Raw genomic sequence first — 18,399 nt, 5'->3', positions numbered from 1 at the left:
TGCATTGGGTGAAATCTGCACCAAAATCTGCATGCAACACATAGGACTTTGCTGCGGTTTCCCAGAGATTTCATATTGCTGGTCACTGGCCTCATAGGATTTTTAATAACGGACGGGGAATTTTTTTTAAAGGGATTTGTCACCCGTAAAACCCGTATCAAACCGGGCACAATGCACTTTACGGCTGCCTCACTAAATTAATGCAAACCTCTCACGTCCCGATACCTTGCTGCAAAAAAAAAGCTGTTACATTAATATGCCAAATAAGGGTGGACCTGAGCTACTCGGTGCACCCTAGCTTCTCTGATCTCCCTCGCTAATCGCTCTCCATTCCACTTGACTGACAGGGCCAGACAAGACGAGGATTCAGATGCCTAGCCCTGCCAGTCAGGTGGAGGATGGAGTGGTCGAAGGGAGAGTGTAGGAGCTAGGGTGCACTGAATGCCTTGGGTCCGCCCTTGGTGCACTTAAGACATAATGTGCGAATTGGTTAAACAGCGGTTTTTGCTGAATTGCAGTGAGGAATCGAGGAGAGAGAGGTAGGCATGTAGTTGGCTGAGGCAGCCAAACCTAGCATCGATACCGGTACCTGGTCTGGTATGGATTTTACAGGTGACAATATGGTAAAAACAATTCCAAAATGGGAGTGGTTGGAACTGTAAATTCCATGTATAGCATTAAAGTGGACCTGTCACTATGTCTGTTTTAGGAACTACTTGCGTTCTCCGTGAAATAACAATTCTGAAGAGTCTTTTCTTATAAATGTATGTTGAGCCATTCCTCTGTTATTCCTACTATAAATTTGAGCACATTACCATTGGGTGTTACCGTTTCCCTGTCCCTTCATAGTCTGCTACAGGCAATGACAAACATTTGTAATGCACTTTTCTTACAGGAACCCAAAGCGAAGGGATAGTTGTGTGGCTTGGAAGTCAGTGGCTCAACCCCAACACACAATGCACACCAGGATCAATTTTGTAGAAAGCCACTTTGTCTATTTGTATAATTTTGGAATGCGGGAGGAAACCGGAGTACCCGGAGGACACCCAAATTAAAATTGGGGCTGATTGAACTCACCACTAGAGGGAGGTATTCAGATTACTGCTTGCTGCTGACACTCATTGATAAAACAAAATGCAGTAAGCGCCCTCTAGTGGTGACTGCAGACACGATTTTTTTTACTTTATAAATTTCAAACTTTTAGCATTATTTTTTTAATCGTCTCCCAAATGTAAAACCGTATTTACCAGTTCCTAGCAATATGTCATAGAGTGACAAGCAGCTTCTCTTTTTTTTCCTCCTGTAATCAGAGGAATAAAAGCTATAATTGACAACAAGATCCACTTCTAGCATTTTGCAAATCTATCGCCTGCTTTACATCGACTGTTTGCTGATTCTTCTTGAAAATTAAATCAAATGTTTGAGGCCGCGGAGATCAAAGGGAATGTGGTCGTGCGTGGTGTAATAGCTCGACGGAGGAGTGAGATGAGTGTATGTCTCGAGGAGATCAGTACTAATTTCCTTGATACGTTATATCATCCCGTTTTTTTATCCTCCTATTCCTAAAGTTTGCCATGGGCGGCACGATTTACAAAGCATCGATGCCCGTGTGTATATCTTGTGTTACACTGATTATTCTAATAACGGGCGTGTGCCGAAGGAAGGCCGGGCACCTTTTGTTATTGCCTCGGTGCATGTAAACTTTATGTATACAGCTCCAATGCAGACTTATGGGTGTCCATTGTTACAGACTACAAAGGAACCCTATTGTAGTCGGATGCTGCAGTCTCGTGTTACGTCACGCTCTCAGCCTCCAGGAGTAGATGGGAAAGTCTGACCGTACAGCGATGTGCCTATGTAAATGGTGAGTGTGGAGGGCGCTTCCCTGACTGGCAGACCCCCGACTTATCAATAGATCATCGGTGTATGGAGAACAACGCTTACAAATGGGCATTCACTTTAAAGGGATTGTCCACTCCTTTACAAGTGACTACCTATCCTCAGGACAGATTGGGCGTAATCGGCTCCAGTGCCAGAAATCAGCACCGCAATTACACCGCTCCCTCTGTCGCGCAGCGATGGAGCTGATCACTGCAGCGCTGCGCCCATTCACAGTGGATGGCGCTTTGTACTTAACAACTTTTTATTTATTTATTTTTTACTTTTTTTCAGAGACAATCTCTTACTCTGCCCCCATCCTGTTTCCATGTGGCTCCTTAAAAAGGGAAGTTCTACCGAAAAGACTTAAGGAAAAAAGTGAGTACCTACAAGATGCAGTCATGCAATTCTCCTTTTTCTGGAAGGATGTAACCGGTATTTAGGCTCGTGTGCTTTGGTCTTCTAATAGAGATTATTTATAGTATGGAAAAGTTATACAATTTACCATATGCTTTCTGTATCAATTCTGTGGCATTCAAAATCTCTGTTTGCAGTCATTGAATGGGAACCGTCATTGTTTACGTGCGGTGGGTACACCTCTGAGGCTCTAGGACGTGTGGCCTTCACTCCCCGCTCCTTCCATATGGCCCATTTATTACTTTAGACAGGAAATCAGTTTTGCAGAATTGTGGTTTCTAAGGCCACGTCCACATATGCGGTGTGAACTCCGGCAGTCTATTCCGGCGGAGGAACAGACTGCCGGAGTTTTCGGCGTAGCCGGATACTACCGTGCACTGCTGGATTTCCATTCACTGTATTGGGATCCGGCCGCTTCCCGGCATATATGCCCGCTTTCGGTCTGACAAAAAAATCCTGCATGTAATGTTTTTTGTCCAGTCGAAAGCCAGCATATATTCTGCATACAGTTTTATTGCATTTATAAACAATATGCCATGAGTGCACCCATGAGCCTAAAGTGCTGGGAGTCGTTTTCACAAGTGCCATGTGTCTACTTTCAGAAAATATATGGTCATGAAGCCATATTATACATTCATGATTTATTTTATTTGTGTATGTCAAAAGTATGCAGAATGTCGCAAAACCACTGGCAGTGAAGGGGTTACAATTATCCTACCCAGCCCTATGTATCTCCATGACTATGGACTGCACACTTTGGGGGGCATTTATTAATCAGAAACACGCCCAAATTAGGCGTATTTCTGGCACAGATTGCGGTGCAAAGGTCCTTTTGCTCAGGAATCTGCGACTTCTCCCCGCTCACACCAGGTCTAAAAAAGGGGACGGGGAAGCCCGTCTCGTTAATCATTTTCTACACCTGTTTTAGGCATAGAAAGTGGTCTAAATGTAAGACGGGTAGGAAGCTGTCTAACATTTAGAAGCAGCGGTGCATACGCCAAAGTTATGTAGAGGCTGGCGCCTCTACATGGCTCCGGAGGATCCACCGCCAGCGCAGGGCCTTATCAAGACCTGTCTTAATAAATGTGCCCCTTTTGTCACTTGCATTGGGACTGAGCTGCAGTACCGGTCACAGGCCACAAAGAAGAGGGGCGCTGTTTTAGTCTAAAACGTGTACAGTACCAGCCGTCCACTTTAAAGAGGAGCCATCCTCAGTGGGTTCTGATGAGCGTCATGAAGCCTCTCCTCCCGGCAGCAAATGAGTTATTGTATTATCCAGATTTCCATAAGGAAACCAGAATACATTCTAAGCCGTCATTTCCAGCGCGGTGAAATTGCAGGTTGTAGGTCTTTGTGATATGCCGGCGTTACGAGGCAGCCTGTTGTATAGAAATACATTTTTTATTTTCTAATTACAGATGTACCTCTGGAGAGCCTTACAGTTTATCAGACGGCCCAGCATCCCGATATACGATCCTCTCTGACAGATTATTTCACCAAGGTATTCGTGTTAACTGCGCAGCATTACACGTCCTAATAAATGCTCCAGTTTTACTTCCCCGTAAAAGAAAGGAAAAAAAATAAAAATACCCCACTGCTGTGTTTTTGTAATCCTTTGAATTTGCAGATCAATTTTGTCAGCGCTTGTTGGGTAGCTCGTGGTTTATCTTTTTTAATGACTAGGGGAATAGTTGCTGAATTCTATTAAATTTTGTCGGAAAGTCCATAACGATTGCTTTGAGGCGCATAATCTAAACACTCGCTTTATTATTTCCAGTTCCCTTAAAGGATTTGTGTCACTTCAGTAAATGGCATTTATCATGTAGAGAAAGTTAATACCAGGCACTTACTAATGTATTGTGATTCTCCATATTGCTTCCTTTGCTGGCTGGATTCCTTTTCCATACACATTTTTCATCACATTATACACTGCTCATATCCGAGGGTTATGGCCGCGGCTGCAGCACAGATACAAAGTGGCCAGGATGGGAGATGCTGCGCATGCATGTCTATTTGAGCTCCCACGGTCCCAGCCGCCAGAGAGGCACTTTTGCCTATACCTGTGATGGCTAACCTCTGCCACTCCAGCCGTGGTAAAACTACAACTCCCAAGATGCACACTTGCTTGGCTGTTCTCAGACTCCATAGAAATGAACAGAGCATGCTGGGAGTCCGAGTTTCACCATATCTGGAGTGCCGGAGGTTAGCCATCACTGGCCTATAGTGTGCAAGCATTTTGGCTGGACCGTGGCGGCGCACATAGCCACGCATGCGCAGCAGCTCCCGTCCCATCCACCGTGTCTGCACTGTAACGGTGAACGTGACCCTTGGAAACAATCAGTGTATTATGAGATGGAAAAATGAATCGAGGCAGCAAAGAAGGCAATATGGACATTCACAATACATTAGTAAGTGCCTTGTATTACCTTTCTGTACACGATAATGCTGAAGTGAGAGAACTCCTTTTTAAAGGGGTTTTCCAGGCTAAAGATATTGATAACCTATCCGGCTAGGTCATTAAAATCAGATGGATGGAGGTCCCACCGATGTCAGGACCATCACTGAGAAAGGAGCTGGAAGAACAGCTCAGTTCAGCGGCCCCGCCAGGTTTCTGCAGCTCTGCTCCTAGTCACTTAAAGGGGTATTCCCATCTCAGACAATGGGGGCATATCGCTAGGAAAACATGCAGATGTTGTCCTTGGTCGGATTAGAACCTAGGACCCCAGTGCTAACCACTGAGCCACCGTGCTGCTATCGCTTCAGAGGACTGGAAGTCAATGGGCACCTATTAATATCAAGTGGCGGTGTAATTGCTGGACCTTCCCGCTGTGTATAGACATGCTTTTTACAGACTTCTCACTAATCAAAAGTTCTAGGCGAAGATTCATCAGTTTCTCTCATTGAATTTACTCTTCTTTAGGAAGGTGTCCCGGGAAGCATCGTGTTTTTCAGCCCATCGGGAGTGAAGTTTTGCCTCAGATTTATCCAGGAGCTATCAAATGATAGAATAAAGGAAATTAAGGTAACCCAATGCAAAAAGAAAATATTCATAAAGTACTATGTGAGTATAGAGACAGGGGGCACAGTATCGTCAAATGCTCCTGTGCACTTTTAGTTCAATTTTCTGCATGTTTTTATACATGAGAGGACTGGATCCGCTTTCTTTGGTGCTGGCTGCTCAGTACCATCGATGAAGGGGCTTATACACAGGATAAGTGATAAATGTAAGATCACTGAGTGTCCAACCACTGGGGCCTGAGGTTCAGGCTTCAATTTTCATTGCTTCATTCATTTTCCGTTTGCCATCTGCTATTAATAAATGTATGTTCACTGGGGGTCCAACGACCGGTTCCCCCATGAATCCCGAGAAAGGTGGTTCCTTGAGTTCTGCACTGATTTACAGAAGGCAATCTTCATTCCTTCCTTGATTTTCAGACCCTCTGATATCCAGCTTTCACCCTGCTCCAAGGTTTAGACTATCATCATGTGAAAGTGTCTGTCACGGCTGTGTCTTGGTCCCGGTGTAGTTTGCAGTGACATGTCTGCCGTGCATGCAGTTGCCTGGGGCAACGTGTTGTTTCTGCATGTTTGTGCACTGCTCCTGTTTCCTGGCCTCTCCCCAGTCTGGTGGTTATGGGGTTACGGTGTGGATCTGGGTGTGGTCTCATGGCTCTACTAATCCTGTTGCTGTGAGCATGAGGTAATTTGTATTCCGGCCTTGGTTGGTGATGGAGCCTTGTTCCTGTCGTGGATATTCCATCTGTCCAGTGTGAGGGCCACCTAGTTTGACATCAATGTCTTCCCTATGTTTCTATTTAATCTACCCTACCTTCCTGTTGTTTTGTTTGGTGTGGTTTATGTTCAGGGTGTGTTGTTATGTCTAGTTTTTTTGTTCCATGTCTGGTCTGTTTGGTGTTTGTAGTCCTGCATGGTTGCTAGAATGTTCCCCTGTCTGTCTGTGCCTTCGGTGAGAGGGTTCCTGGGTTCCCCGGAGGGGGAACTACAAGTCAATGAGCAGCTCTGCCTGGTTCCGCCATGCATCCTGTCCACATGGGGGGTCCAGGTAGTTATTTGTGTTGGTGTTCCATCCTGTTGCTGCGGCAGGTAAGTGCTTGTTGTTCCGGTGTGTTGTTGTATCACTGGGTTTTTCCCTGCCGGTCCAGTTGCAGTTCACTGTCTTCCCCTATCTTTACTGCTATGCCTGTGGAGACTCCTGTTCATCCGTGTTGTGGAGGAACAGTTCGTCTCTAGTTCCTGACCTTTATTTCTGGGATCATCAGGGCGACTCAGGGTATGAGCCCTCCTACCATCTGGGTCCGCTCATACGGATAGGAGTCATGGCTAGGATCAGGGTTGCAATAGGAGGTGACCTGCTCTCTTATCCCGGGGGCAGGAATAAGTTTCTTTTTCCTGCTTTCCATCGGTGTTCGGTGTGGAGTTCCCCACACCGCACGGTGACAGTATGTCAAACTGGGTGGTCCTCACACTGGACAGATGGAATATCCAGGACAGGAACAAGGCTCCATCACCAACCAAGGCTGGAATACAAATGAGCAACAGGATAAGTAGAGCCATGAGACCACACCCAGATCTACACCTTAACCCCATAACCACCAGACTGGGGAGAGGCCAGGAAACAGGAGCAGTGCACACACATGCAGAAACAACTGCATGCATGGCAGACCTGTCACGGCAAACTACACCGTGACCGAGACACAGCCGTGACAGTGTCCATCCCAGTAATACATATTTGATCTGTGTGTCCGGGATGCTGCTGTCCTACCCCTGCAAACTGTGTAAAATAATCTTCAAAGGAGAGAAACAAAACGAGCGGCACTCACCGATTTGTAGAAAGGTATACTTTAATCCAAAGCAGGAGGGGGGTGCATGGGGTGCAAACACAGCATCAAGCAACAGCCGTTTCACGCGTGTATGTGCTTCTTCTGGCTTTCCACCATTGACAGGGGTCACGGCACCTGTAAATGTGCACAGGAGGCCGCATCATCGCAGTGATTGCTTACTTAGTCAACACCTGAGGTTCAATAACGAACGACAGGGATTGTTAATCGAAGGCGGGACCCCTTCACTGGTGTAAAGTGCATGTGCAAATACATAACCAATAAAAACAATATAAGTACGTAAATACAATTAATACAAGAATGCTTCATTACAGAAATACACTCATATCTATTTTTTCGTTTAATCCCAGAGGACCCATTGCGTCTGTGCGTAGGATCCACCTCGTTTCTCTTCTCAGAAGCTCCCTCTCCCTATCACCACCTCTCTCAGTGCGATTAACTATTTCAAGACCGGCAAAGGTTAATACGCTGGGATTTCCGTTATGTGCCCTGTTCACATGATCTATTAACCGTGGGACCCCCTTCCCTGTTTTTAGGGAATTTAGGTGTTCGCGGAATCTTTCAAATAAACAGCGAATGGTTTTTCCAATGTAGAAGCGTCCGCATCTACATAAAATAATATAAACCACAAATTTGCTGCGGCAGGTAATAAGTGGAAAAACTTTATGTACTATCCCTGCAACAGAGATCACTTGCAATTGGGAATTAAAGCAAGTGATCTTCTGCATCTCCTATTCCCTTTTGGTCTCTGTTCAGACAGCCATGTGAGGCGTTTTTTTCTGTAATGACTGGTTACTACTTGATCGCGTATTGTAGGACACCTTCTAAACGCTATCACTGGTTTTGTATCTTTAAGTTGTTTTAGTGATTCATCCCTCACTAGGATATTCCAGTTTTTTCCTATGACCTGTTTTATTTTCTCGGCCATGGGACTAAATTTAAAGGAGAAAGCAAAGGGTGGGGGGGGGGGGGGGATTTCGTTATGGTTTTACCCTCCCTCAATTCGGTCTGATGTACTTTTGACGCTTTTTGCATAGCTTGATTTAACAAATCTGAAGGATAGCCTCTATTTCTCAGCCTCTCTCGCAAATCCAGCGCCTGTTTTTCGTAGCTCAATGGGGTAGTATTGATACGCGCAAGTCGTCTGAATTGGCCATATGGCACCGATTTTTTTTTCACTGTATTTGGGTGATAACTTAAGAAGTGGAGGAGGGAGTTGGCGGCGGTCGGCTTACGTAATCCCTCCGTCACCAACTCCCCCTCCACTACGGACACCACTACATCCAGAAACTCGATTCGATTGCCCCCAAACTGGTAAGTAAAGCGCATATCCATATCATTCTGTACGTTCAAGTGTTCCACAAAATCCTGAAACTGTGCCTCGTCGCTGGACCATATAATAATAATATCGTCCACGAATCTGTAACGGGCATGTAGATGTTTCAAAAATGGATTGGAAACAGAATACACAAAGCGATCTTCGAAACGGGCCAGGTACAGATTGGCAAACGTACATGCCACAGGGGTACCCATCGCGGTACCGACCATTTGTTTATACCATAAATCCCCAAACATGAAGGCATTGTTGGTGAGAATTAATTTCAGGCCCTCTGTGATGAACATCTTGAAGTCCTCACTTCTATCTGTATTTTGTAGGACTTCCATCACTGCCGCAATGCCCCCATCTTGAGGGATCCGGGTATAGAGACTCTCTACATCGAGGGACACCAGTCGAAACACCTCCCGCCACTGAAAATCAGTCAGTGACCGGAGGAGGTCCGACGTGTCCCTCAGATGTGAGGGTATCATGGTAACAATCGGTCTCAAAAGCCAATCTATATACCTGGACAACGGTTCAGTCACTGACCCAGTCCCGGAAACAATAGGTCTCCCTGGGGGCTGGGTCAGTGACTTATGTATTTTTGGTAAAAAATACCAGGTGGGGCGTCCCGGGAAAGTAGGAAGCAATTTTTCTGCCTGTTTGCGTGACAAAATGCTTTTCTCTACATATGTATGCAGAAACCTTCTTAAAGTGTTCTGGATTTTCCAAGTGGGGTCTGCGGTCAATTTCTCATACACCTCTCTATCGTCTAATTGTCTTAATGCTTCAGAGACACAATAAGACCTGCTGAGTATGACTATATTACCCCCTTGTCCGCCGGCTTCACCACTAAATCCTCTCGGTTTTTAAGCCACTTCAAGGCCTTCTTCTCCACATCTGTGAGGTTGTTTTCTGCGAGAGGATATATGAAAGCCTTGACATCCTTCATAACCCTCTGCTGGAAGAGGTCAATGCTAGAGCCGGCGGGCAAGGGTGGACAATGGGTAGAGCGAATGCCCCCTGTAAATGTGGAGCATTCATTACCCTGTGTGTGATCCCTTAAGACCGAATCTGTCATAGCTTCAAGACAGGAGATTTCCTCGTCGCTGAAATTTGCGTTAACGCTGAAACCCAAAGGGCCAATACTCATAGGTCGTTCACCTTCAAACTGATTGGGAAGTGTTTTAGGGGTTGTAGGGTTGTCGTATAATCTTTTGAGGTTTAACTTTCTAGTAGCTTTTAAATAGGTCAATCTCGAACTGGATCGAATTGTTCCGTGAGACTGTAATTGAGGCCCTTATTGAGCACCCGTCGTGGGGCAACTCGATCCTGTAAACTTACCCCTGCAAACTGTGTGCTTTCCTCCCTATCTACGGCCTGTGTGGGCTGCCCTTATTGGATGCTTTGCGCCATCTCCTTACACTGATCTGCCGTGTACAACCACCTCCCTTTCCCTGCTGCTAGAAGGGAGGGGGGACAGCAGAGAGAGCGGTCAGAAACAGGAGCAGCACTCTGATGAATTTATGTTAGAGTCGGCATCACCGACAGCTAGGTGAAGGACTTGCACACAATCGGCAGAAGCAAAATGGTAAGGAAATGTTTAATGAAGACTTTTTAGAAAGTTGCTTTAATTTTTCATATATAAAAAAAAAAAAAAAACTGTGCAAAGGTGTCTAACGCCTTTAAACCCGACATTACGTGTTGTTAGCCCACATGTACTATCCACAGTACTGTATTGCTTTAGCAGTCATCCTGATTTACTGCAATGAAGTGACCGCGTCCCGTCCCCCCCCCATCTGCCGGAAGTAGAGCCCAGGGAACCCTTGTAATGGGATCGGTAGGGATCCCAGCAATCGATAGGTTGTATAGTTTGATAAGGAAATCTCTTTGACCATGTTCCTGTATCTTTCTTGTGTTCTAGTTTGCTTCAATTGGTCCAACTACTTCTGAGGCAATGGTGGCGGAAGGACTTGCTGTTAGCTGCACGGCGCAAAACCCTACGCCCCAGGACCTGGCGGAAGGACTACAGAGAATTCACAGGCAATAAAATGCATTCGGGACTGGCTGATAATCACAAAATATGATTTTTTTTTTTTCCCTCCCATATAAGAGAAAAATATGTTACCCCAAAATCTATTTAAAATACCTCACATCGTGTTATAGGATTTCTCCAATTACACCCCCATTAAAATATTATGTGACAAGTGGTATTAGGACATAAGGAAAGACTCCAGAAATGTTAAGGCTTCCCAAAAAGTACATTGCACGCACTAATTGAGCCTCTCCGACCCCCTAACTTATAAGTGGCGCAGAAATGCCGATGGTGTGCATAGACGTAAAGTGTTTAAAATGTGAAAAAGTTAAATAAATAAAAGATCTTTATTTTCCAAGGGGGGACTTTTGTCTTTTCTTTTAGCTTCTTTCTTGAGGTTGTCTAACCTTCCACTATTTTTAAACCTGTTGCTGCTGGAACATGTGCCATAAAAACAATCATACAACTTAAAACGTATAAACTAAAGCCAGTCTCGAATATGTGCATATTCCCAAAAATAAAGGAGAGTAAATTCACGCAGAACATAAAACTTGCGCTGCCGGACCAGACCAAAAACCTACAGCAAAACCCATGAATTATTCTGTGGATTTTATGTGTGGATTTTGCTTCAGTTTTGGCCGGGGATTTCATCCACAGCAATGCAATGGACGAGAGCCAAGCCCAAAATCAACGTCTAGGACAAGCAGCAGATTTGAAACTCCGGAGCGTGCTTGGGCTACACTGATTATTTCTATTTATTTTTGCATGCAGTTTTTAAATGGGGTTTGTTAAATCCCTGTTCACTTGTGTCGTACATTACTTTGTTGCAAAATTGGATTGCGCGTTCCTCAGTGAAAGCTCAGCAGAAGCCCAAGGGCCCATTCACAGATCCAGCGCCGGCAGCCAGGTGGGTGGGGTGTGCCTCCCATAAGCGCTACAGGTCATGCAGCCTTGACCACACTAAGAAGGGACATGTCTCGCCACGAGCAGGTCCTAAAGTGAGCAACCATGACAGAAACTGCCATGTGAATGGGCAAATAGAGTACTTATATACCTACTGTATAGACTGCATACATTGAGATTGATTGACTAGATCCTTATATGATATCCTAAGGCCATGCTTACACGTTGGATATGAATTTATTATCTGGTGCATTTTCCTTTACAATTGAAAAAGCTAAGCTGATGCGTGCCGACCCATCACACTTTTGGTCTCCTTCGGGTGAATGCCTACATTTTGCCGTGTATACCAGTGGCATATGTGTCAGGCGTAGAGCTTAGACAAAGACGTTGTGGACTCAGACCCTCTATCTAGACCTGCACCAGATTTATCCCAGGGGCTCAGGCTGGATGATAAATTTGGCACAGGGATGGACAACTTTATCTAACCCTGTACTCTTACTTTGAGAGAGAATTTCATGCCAGAATTGTGGCGCATTTTGAGGGCAAAACGGCACACCCTAGGCCACGTCCTCTTTCCAACTCAGTCCCTTTCCTCCAAACCCTGCCCCTTTGTTGCGCGAATTTGCGCCACTCGAGACAGATTCTAGGCGCAGACACATTAGTAAATGTGGGCCAGTGTGCAGTGAGCCCATAGTGGCCACTGGGGAGTTGGATGTATAGCTTGGAAGAAAGACGAGACAGAGGGGATATGATAGAAACTTTTAAATACATAAAGGGAATCAACTCGGTAAAGGAGGAGAGCATATTTAAAAGAAGAAAAACTACCACAAGAGGACACAGTTTTAAATTAGAGGGGCAAAGGTTAAAAGTAATATCAGGAAGTATTACTTTACTGAGAGAGTAGTGGATGCATGGAATAGCCTTCCTGCAGAAGTGGTAGCTGCAAATACAGTGAAGGAGTTTAAGCATGCATGGGATAGGCATAAGGCCATCCTTCATATAAGATAGGGCCAGGGGCTATTCATAGTATTCAGTATATTGGGCAGACTATATGGGCCAAATGGTTCTTATCTGCCGACACATTCTATGTTTCTATGAGTTAACGTCATGTAAAGATGAAGTCTTCTTGCCGCCAATATCTCCTTCTCTGCGAATGAATGAGTATCCACATATCAGTCTATATTTATTTGGATACGGCCAGTTTTTGAGCTGCTTGGTGTGTGTGCAGGTGGATGCGGCAGTCTATTTGCTGTCACCTGATTGATTGAAAAGGCTTCGTACAAACCTGTGCAAACTGAGCAACAGGAAACCGCTCAATTCTCCTTCATCGAGCAAAGTGTGCCCGGCAAACGCCTTGCAGGAGGTCGCTTTCTGTGTAATTTACACATCCCTGCAAGCACTTCTGTCTACCCCCAGATAACTGAATGGCCTTAGTGATCACCTTACACAGAGCAATTCAAGTTATACTCTAAGAAGCCAAACCGCAAATTTATTAAAAAAAAAAAAAAAAAAAAAGCTTTTTTTTATATACGTCTCGTAGTTCCTCCTTTAAAATGGATGTCCACATTAGACAGTGTCTACCCATTTGCCCTCCAGACTGGAATGTTGTTGCAAATAGCTGCTCCCTTTCGTCCATAATTTACATTGGCGTCATGCGATGATTCATTTCCACAGCAGCAGTGCTGCTACCCTAGAGGTCTAAGCAAACTTGTTCCATGCATGCAGGGTTAGGAATTCCAGTAAGCCCATGTGGTACCATAATCCAAAGTCCCACATATGTCTGGTCAGTGCACTGGCATTTTGGTACCTCCTGTCTTTCCATTCCTAACCCCTCTTGTATATATTTGACCACCATCAAACAGTATTTGCATGCTGGCCTGCTTGACTTTTATTGCTGACTTTGACCCATATTTAAGATTATTTTCCATTCTTCTGCCCACCCCATTTGTCCTGTGACCATGAGCCGCTATTGTCCTACCACACTTTGCCCGTTGGCCTTCAAGTTCCTGTGAGTGCCTCATCTGCTGACTGTCAACATTTTGCCTATAGCTCATCGTCTTCCAACTTTAGCCCTTGTCCTTTCTCATCCATGGTAACTGATGGTGGGATGTTGCTCTGAGCCTCTAGACAAGGCATCCTCAAACTGCGGCCCTCCAGCGGTTGCCAAACTACAACTCCCAGCATGCCCGAACAGCCTACAGGTATCAGCCTACAGCAGGGCATTGTGGGAGTTGTAGTTTTACAACAGCTGGAGGGCCGCAGTTTGAGGACGCCTGCTCTAGACCTTCTCAAGTCAACTAGCAGCTCATTGTAGAGTGACCATCACCATATCGTGACGTTATTGAGTATTACGCCATCTTTAAGGCGCCTCTCCATCCTACACTCCGTGGAGCCATTTTAAGGACACAAAAACAGAATTGTCCATTTGCTAATTGTCCATAGAATTACTAATCTATGTCTTTCAGCAGTGGATGTGGAACTACTGTTAAATAAAAGATTAAGCTTGGGGCCAAACCTTAGGGCGTTATTCCTGTGCTCCCATGGCACGCTATACAGAGATCTGGACTTCACTGCAGGGAAGCCACCAGACTAGTCTTTATGTGGTTCACCTGACCCACTGGGTTCAGAGACACCGCTGCAGGGTTAGTAGTCAGGGACAGTCCAAAGTTAGGCCTGGCAGAGTACATGCAATACAGTGACAGGTCCAAGATCAAGGCAAGCAGCGTAGAATCAATACAGGAAACGGGCACAAGTCAGGTCAGACAACAAAGGGTCAAATAAGGGTAAACGGGTAGAGGTCAGTACACGGGCAGACAACAAGATACAGCACACCTAGCAGGAACTTGGTAAGCTAAGCGACCTATTTGGGTTGCCACCCGCACTCGCGCTCTACGGGTGCAGTAGGAGAGGCCTAGCCAGCAAGCAGTCTGCGAGGGTAAACGGAGCACACATGGTGGCTGGGACCACCAGGGGAAGGGCAACTGGAGACAGATCTGGCCTGTAGGGTAAGTGCAAGGAATCCGCAGCGGTTAGCAGCCCCCGCAGTAACATTATGCTCTTTCATTTGCAATTATGTTGTATAATAACTCTCCGGAGAGAACATTATTACAATGACAATAATTTTTCCCATACAAATAAAACTCTTGTACACAATTAATAATCTCTCAAATTTATTTTCTTATGAAATCTCCTTCGCCAGCCCAACCTTACTGTACTTATTTTCAGGCATCTTAGAAGAAAAATGGATTTGCTTGCAATTACCTCAAAGAGGATAATGAATGGTAATTTTTAGCATTAGTCCTTTGTCCCGATCTGAGATTATTATTAATACAGTTTCAGTTCTGCAGAAATCCCTTGTATAATATGTAATTTTTATTACTCCTCTTTACTTCTCCTTTCCAAATGAAATTTTCCCTTCTTTTAGATGAACTTGTGCACTGAATTACAGAGCATTTCCCCTAAATAGAAAAATAGTAGAAGTTCTGGTCCTCTTTTGTCAAACTATTGTTAAAAGTTGTACAGGTATCTTTTGACAATATGGCTGACTATACAGGGCAGGATACACTGCTATAGACCACTAGCTCCCAGCAAGATACGGGGGGGATTCAATTGCAAACATATAAGGCTTCTAAAGGGGGCCGGTCAAAGGGTTACATGCTCATGCCCTTAGTATTAGATCAGAACACCCCACAAGGTACTATAGTAGTCGATACATTGGCCAACATGGTACACTAAAGGATTTGATATTTTCCTTTCTGTTACAAAAATAGCTCCAGTTGTGAGATATTCACTTTAGTTCGTTATAATGGCGCCCCCTGGTGTTTAATCGCTGTACTAATGTGCATTTACATCTCCAGACCTGGTTGAGCATGGTCGCACATGCTCAGTCCCATCCTTTAACTACCACCAGCGATATCTGCTGTTAGAAGCAGTGACGATTACAGGGAGAGTGCTGCAGCAGGAAGGACATGCCCCCCCCCCCCCCCTTCCCCCAAGCTGTCTTTCCCAATCCTCCACACATATGCAATGATTATCAATATCCTGGTGGCCCATGTACATGGCTATTAGCAGATACAAAGCCAAACAACCAAATGGGGGGGCTGCAATTACTATCCATTTTCTGGGTCCCTGGTGACCCAGATAATTTTTCGAGATGCACAATGCAGTCAGAAAGTCTTCAGATCCTTTCACTTTTTTCAATTTTTTTTTTAATGTTGCGACCTTGTGCTTAAATAAATAAAAAAAATAATAATAATCTTCTCCCCATCATTCTGTACTCAATACCTAATCATGAGAAAGTGAAATCTTTAAGTATTGGTTGTTCCAAGTGTCACATCAGCAAAGGGTCTGAAAAAAGAAGTATTTGATACACTGGCAATTTTGCAAGTTTTCCCACCTACAAATAATCCAGAAAATCACATTGTATGATTTGTAAATAATTTAATTAGCATTTTATTGTATAAAATAAGTTTTTGATACAGTAGAAAAATAGAACTTAAAGGGGTTGTGTCCCTTCAGCAAGTGACATTTATCATGTACAGAAAGTTAAAGGGGTTGTCTCCTCTTGGACTTTTGGGGCATATTGCTAGGATATGCCCCCATTGTATTATAGGTGTGGGTCCCACGACTGGGACCCGCACCTATATCGAGAACGGAGCCCCGCAAGTGAAGGAGGGCGCACTGCGCATGCGCAGCCGCCCTGCATTCATTTTCTATGGGGTCGGCGAAAATAGCCGAGTGCTGGCTCGGCTATTTCTGTCAGCCCCATAGAAATTAATGGGAGCGGGGGCTGCGCATGCACGGTACGCTCCCATTAGCTTTTATGGGGAGCCGGCATGGTGGTGGCTGGACCAGAGTCCTCCAGCCACCACATTGCGGGGCTCCGTTCTGTATATAGGTGGTACCTGCACCTATAAGACAATGGGGGCATACCCTAGCAATATGCCCCCGTTGTCCATGATGAGACAAACCCTTTACAAGGCACTTACTAGTGTATTGTTATTATCCATATTACTTCCTTTGCTGGCTGGATTCATTTTTCCATCACATTATACACTGCTTGTTTCCATGGTTGCGACCACCCTGCAATCCATCAGCAGTGGTCGTGCTTGCACACTATAGAAAAAAGCACTAGCCTATGTGTGCTCCCATGGTCCCAGCCATCAGGGAGGCGGACACTTTTTCCTATAGTATGCAATAACGGGCACTGCTGCTGGATTGCAGGGTGGTCGTAACCATGGAAACGAGCAGTGTATAATGTGATGGAAAAATTAATCCAGTCAGCAAAGGAAGCAATATAGACAATCACAATACATTAGTAAGTGGCTTGTATGAACTTTTTCTACATGATAAATGCCATTTGCTGAAGTGAGAGAACCCCTTTAATATTTGGTACAGAAACCTTTGTTTGCAATTACAGAGGTCAGACCTTTCCTGTAGTTCTTGACCAGGTTGGCACACACTGCAACAGGGATTTTGGACCACTCCTCCATACAGATCTTCTCCAGATCTTTCAGGTTCGGGGGCTTTCACTGGGCTACATTAAGTTTCAACTCCCTCCAAAGATATTCGATTGGGTTCAGGTCTGGAGACTGGCTAGGCCACTCCAGGACCTGGAAACGCTTCTTACGGAGGCACTCCTTAGTTGCCCTGGCTTTGTGTTTCGGGTCATTGTCATGTTGGAAGACCCAGCCACGACCCATCTTCAAAGCTCTTACTGAGGGAAGGAGATTGTTGGCCAAAATCTCTCCATACATGGTCCCATCCATCCTCCCTTCAATACGATGCAGGCGTCCTATCCCCTTTGCAGAAAAGCATCCCCAAAGTATGATGTTTCCACCCCCATGCTTCATGGTTGGGATGGTGTTCTTGGGGTTGTACTCATCCTTCTTCTTCCTCCAAACACGGCCAGTGGAGTTGATACCAAAAAAGTTGTATTTTGGTCTCATCTGACCACATGGCTTTCTCCCATGCCTCCTTTGGATCATCCAGATGGTCACTGGTGAACTTCAAACGGGCCTGGACATGTGCTGGCGGGAGCAGGGGGACATTGCGTGCCCTGCAGGATTTGAATCCATGACGGCGTAGTGTGTTACTAACGGTAATCTTTGAGACTGTGGTCCCAGCTCTTTTCACGTCATTGACCAGGTCCTCCTATGTAGTTCTGGGCTGATTCCTGACCTTTCTCAGAATCATCCTTACCCCACGAGGCGAGATCTTGCATGGAGCCCCAGACTGAGGATGATGACGGTTATCTTGTGTTGCCTTCTCACCAAGCTGCTTGCTTATTGTCCTGTAGCTCATCCCAGCCTTGTGCAGGTCAACAATTTTGTCCCTAGTGTCCTTAGACAGCTCTTTGGTCTTGGTCATGGTGGAGAGTAGTGTTGAGCGAAGCAAGCTTCGGATGCTTCATGTGAAGTCACTTTGTTCAAAACTTCAGAATAATACTGTATGGAGATCCATCTCCATACAGTATTAGAATGTATGGGCTCCGATGAGCCGAAGTAAGTTATTCGCAAAGTCGCACGTGACTTCGTTGAATAACTTCGGTAGTTTATTTTTAAAGTGGAAAACCACTTTAAAACGTGAGACCGAACTCGGCAAATGTAAATATTCCTACGGCTGGCATCTCCTGATACCCCCAACAACAGTGATCATTTTTCCGGTATGGATGCTTAGATCAGTGATACAGTATTAGAATCAATGTTTTTGTATATTTATACTGAGCAATTGTCATTATGATGTATTATTATATGTCCAAGACATTGTCCCCATTCTTATCAAACCCCGTCCCCAATGGAGATAGTCCTCTCTGACACATTCTATGGCCAATTTCACTGGAAGCCAATTAGCCTAAAATTTCCAAAGCAACTGAAACATCTAGAAGGAACCATGCAGAGATGTGACCTCTGTCCAAACCAAAAGTCAAATAATTGTTCAGAGGACACAAGTTGGCATCAAACTGATACTCATGTATGTTTGTCCTGGCC

The 18,399-nt window shown here is 45.0% G+C and overlaps 1 protein-coding gene across 5 annotated transcripts in view; it reads left to right on the top strand.

Moving 5' to 3' along the window:
* The window catches only part of UROS (uroporphyrinogen III synthase), a 62,823-nt gene extending 50,877 nt beyond the window's left edge, over positions 1-11,946 (top strand). For 3 of the 5 annotated variants that reach the window (XM_040437748.1, XM_040437746.1, XM_040437747.1), the window contains 4 exons: positions 2,173-2,256; positions 3,714-3,796; positions 5,216-5,317; positions 10,397-11,943. In XM_040437748.1, the coding sequence (XP_040293682.1) occupies positions 2,173-2,256; positions 3,714-3,796; positions 5,216-5,317; positions 10,397-10,522 (395 nt within the window). In that variant the 3' untranslated portion in view covers positions 10,523-11,943. Of the gene's footprint in view, positions 1-2,172; positions 2,261-3,713; positions 3,797-5,215; positions 5,318-10,396 lie in introns of all 5 variants that reach the window. The other 2 variants (XM_040437749.1, XM_040437745.1) reach the window with 2 other exon arrangements.
* The last annotated feature ends 6,453 nt before the right edge of the window (positions 11,947-18,399 follow it).

This window comes from Bufo bufo, chromosome 6, assembly GCF_905171765.1.
Source record: "Bufo bufo chromosome 6, aBufBuf1.1, whole genome shotgun sequence".
NCBI classification, from domain to species: Eukaryota; Metazoa; Chordata; class Amphibia; order Anura; family Bufonidae; genus Bufo; species Bufo bufo.
This window is presented reverse-complemented; position numbering and strand designations above follow the sequence as displayed.